A 3,743-nucleotide genomic window follows, 5' to 3' on the forward strand; every position below is an offset into this window, starting at 1 on the left:
AAAAATATACATCCAACCCCTTGCTCTGTTTTTTTGATGCTATGACAAGTACAAAATTATGTGTTGACATAGAGATGACATAGGAAGGCACATCATTATAAATTAAGATAATTTATGTTGAGTTGGTACAAAAAGTGTTGGTTTTAATAAATTGATTTTCCTATTAAAAAAAGTGACAGTAAAAGAATCTGACCACAGACAGACATTTATTTTTCTGGATTAGTTATTCAAATCCAATAACGCTATCCAAGAATGCAGCAAACTCTTCCGGCTTTCCAGGAGGAAAGGGTTTCAGTCTTGACAAATCAATTGACTTCAATGACTCCAAAAGGGTGCTATAAAAACAGAGCAACAACAAAAGCGATATGAACAATTAAATACTTTACACAGGGGCAATGTTTCCTCTAATCTTTTCTACCCATGTGCAGATTTTTTCCATTCATGTATGGAATAAGTTTTTTCTATGTGCACTGATGCATGTGCAAATGTGCTCCACCAATAGAAACAAAAACCTATCAGTGAACACTCTGCTAATCAATTATGTTTCATTTAATCTTCTCTTGAGTGTCTGCACAAGCACACCGCTTACAGGGAATGCTACAAAGGGGGTATTCTGTCTTTCACTGTTTCTAATTCTGCCTTAAATACATGACTCTCTTTGGCATTAGATCAGCAACAAGAGCACACCCTGGAAGGAAAAAAAGACACCATAGTATCATGAAATGTAAACTATTTCAGCACATGACCAATGGGTTTTCCTTTAAAAGTAGAGCCAGATTCAGAGGGCTTGTCCCAGGTCAAAAGCAACCCCACACTCTCTATTTTATCTGTCTGTCAGATCACTTCTCAAAATTCTTCCACTAAATATTTTCACTCAGTTATTTATTTGTCTCGTGATAGTAATTTTAAATTTACCAAAACATAAAAAATTACCATGATAACCCAAAATTCCCAAACACGAATCCTAAAAGAAATATAGCATGTATCCTAAAGCCTTCTCATTCTCCCTTAATTTTTCCGGAATAATTTCCACTAAGGAAGGACAAGAATATTCACTGTTATTTGTGCGTATATTAAGTTTAAGATCTTTGAGGGGGAGCTCATATAATTTTATTCATAAAGAGAACCATGAACTATATAAGTAATAAGATAACTATTAAAATTAAGACACTTTTAAATGCATTTCACAATACCCAATCTGTATTCTGTTTTTACCCTCCTAAGGTCCCCCAACAGACAGCCACACAGAGTCTTGACTAGGTGTTAGAATTAAGTTGACAGCAGGAACAATGAATGTGCAAGACAAGAGAACTTATCAGATCTAAATGGTTATTCACTATCCTAATCAGAGAGAGAATTGTTGATCAACCCAAACTTTTGACAGTGTTTTAAGGTTGTACTTAACATGAAGATCTAAATACTTTCAAACAGAAGCTTCTGAAGAGACACTGCCTTTTGCTATCTTACAAGGTATGTTACTTAGATCTATAGACCAGTGCTGCTTTCTGCCGACTTCAGAGGATGTATTTGATTTTTCCTAACAGTTTGAATAACAATACAAATTCCTTCACTTTTGCTCTGTTTACAGTGTTCATCATTTAATGTAGCGATGGGCAATCTAGGCTACTGAGTGGAGCACATGAGTGGCCCTCCTTCATCTCAGTGGGCTGCAAGATTGTTGTAACCAAGACGTTCTCCTAGGAAAGGGTAGCGGAGTGAACTGTAGCAACACTGATTGGATGCAGAAGAGGCGCAAGATTCACAATCAATGTTGTGTGCAATCATCAAGCACCTTGCTTTATGTACTTGTGACTTTAGTAATACTGATAGGGAAGAAAACCTGCATAGATGAAAACCACCAGAATCTGGCAAACCTGCTAACTAAGGATGTGAAAGACTAGTCCAAACGATAGTCGACTAGTTGCTTCCCCACCTTTGCTGCCTCTATCAGATAGAGGCGGGGGTGGGGGGAGGAGGGTACTTTCAAGCAATAGTGCCACATGGAGCCCAGGTTCAGCTGCTCCATGCAGCACTGCCACTTTGAATATCACGGGGATCCTGGTATAAGGTTTCTCATGTTGGCATTTCAAAGCGCAGCACCGCATGGAGCCCAGGATCAGCAGGGGAGTCCACTTTGGGCTAGTGCCACTTCGAAATGCCGCGTGAAGCCCAGGATCAGCTGGACTCCCTAGCTGGCCCCGGGCTCCACATGGCGTTGCCACTTTGAAATGCTGCAAGGAGCCCAGTGTCAGGCTCCTCACAGCATTTCAGTGCGACAGTGCCGTGCGGAGCTCGGGTTCAGTCCCCAGCTGACTCTGGGCTTTGGCGCTTTCTCCTTTGAAGCATAGCAACAGCCTTAGGGGCTGTTGCTACACTTCAAAGGCGAAGACGCCCTATTGACTAATTGAATAGTCGATACAAAAATCATCGACTATTCCAATACCCCATACTTAACATCCTTACTGCTAACACTCAGCAAAACGTCTCATAGGCCACACATCACAGATATATGCCTGCAGGTTGCCCACCACTGATTTATTGGGAATCAAGTATTGCCTTCGAAAATGATAACCCTGGAACCAGATTTTCAAGAGTTTGGTGAATGCTGCACCAAGCATAACTCTAGTAATCTACCCTGGCAAAAATATGTGGCAGTGGTAGACTAGCCCTGGAGGGAGCTATGTCCAATCTAGTCACTATTTTAGGTATGTGAATGGGTAACCAGTTACCCCTTAAGCATCACCCTTAACAGTTAATTGGCACCTGGGAGCAGCCAACTTGGAGGGCTGCTCCAGCCCCGCCAGCCCCCGCATGGGATTGCTAGCACTCAGCCCATGCAGGGCAGGCAGAGTTCCCCACCCCCTGTCACCCCAGGCTGGAGTGACCCTCCTGCCGCTACTCTGGCCAGGTTGGAACAGCCCCTGCTTGTGGTGGGGGAAAACGGGTTCCAGCCCCACCTCCCCTCAGTTAACCAGTAAAACGCTATTAAATATGATTTACATCCCTAGTCTGTTTGAGGAAAAGTTACTGATTTTTGCCTTTGATGTAGTTGCAGAGAAGAGTTTGTTTTTGTTTTTCTAGTAAATCTGTGTGTTGTGACACTGTAACATACAATGGTGAACACCTTACACCTAGCACAATGGGGACCTAGTTCATGACTGGGGCTCCTAAACACTGTCTGAATATTACCACTAATAATATTTGTTCAGACAAGATGGCTGCTGTCAATTTCTTCTAAGAAAACAAAGTGCGAACAGTGACTGTACTCTTAGATAGAGGCACAAATGATGTGAAAAGATCTGACGTACCTACACGTGCAATAGAAGAGGTGTCCATCTTTGTAGAGTTGCCTGGCTAATTCTAGCTGATGATTGTTCATCAGCTTTTCATTTACAACCACCAGGAGTGGTTTTCCTTTTTCCAGTGTCTCCAATCGTGTGCCTGCACCTACAGAAGAAATCAGTAACATGAACACTATTTACACATATGTATCCATGTTTCACCTTACACTCTCAGTAAAAAACAATTCACCCTGAACTGTTTCCTCCGGTCACACTCCCAGGCTACGTCTACACTGGCATGAATTTCCGAAAATGCTTTTAACGGAAAAGTTTTCCGTTAAAGGCATTTTTGGAAAAGCGCGTCTAGATTGGCAGGATGCTTTTTCGCAAAAGCACTTTTTGCGGAAAAGCGTCCGTGACCAATCTAGACGCGGTTTTCCGCAAAAAAGCCCCAATCGCCTT

At 42.0% G+C, this 3,743-nt stretch overlaps 1 protein-coding gene across 1 annotated transcript; it reads right to left on the reverse strand.

The window, feature by feature from the left end:
• Positions 1-223: 223 nt before the first annotated feature.
• On the reverse strand, positions 224-3,469 carry LOC112543578 (UDP-N-acetylglucosamine transferase subunit ALG13-like). The gene is made up of 2 exons (XM_025178050.2): positions 3,309-3,469; positions 224-335 (listed from the first exon to the last, which is right to left on the reverse strand). The coding sequence occupies exons 1-2, from the start codon at positions 3,467-3,469 to the stop codon at positions 224-226; spliced, it is 273 nt and encodes a 90-aa protein (XP_025033835.2).
• Between the last annotated feature and the right edge of the window lie 274 nt (positions 3,470-3,743).

Source organism: Pelodiscus sinensis, chromosome 13, assembly GCF_049634645.1.
Source record: "Pelodiscus sinensis isolate JC-2024 chromosome 13, ASM4963464v1, whole genome shotgun sequence".
Lineage (NCBI taxonomy): Eukaryota > Metazoa > Chordata > Testudines > Trionychidae > Pelodiscus > Pelodiscus sinensis.

Bases quoted from the DNA above. Each gene is read 5' to 3' on its own strand.
- LOC112543578 (XM_025178050.2), bottom strand. From the start codon at position 3,469: ATGTTACTGATTTCTTCTGTAGGTGCAGGCACACGATTGGAGACACTG. The intron at 336-3,308 runs GTACGTCAGATC...CTGTTTTTATAG, and splicing joins CTCTTCTATTGCACGTGTAG to CACCCTTTTGGAGTCATTGA.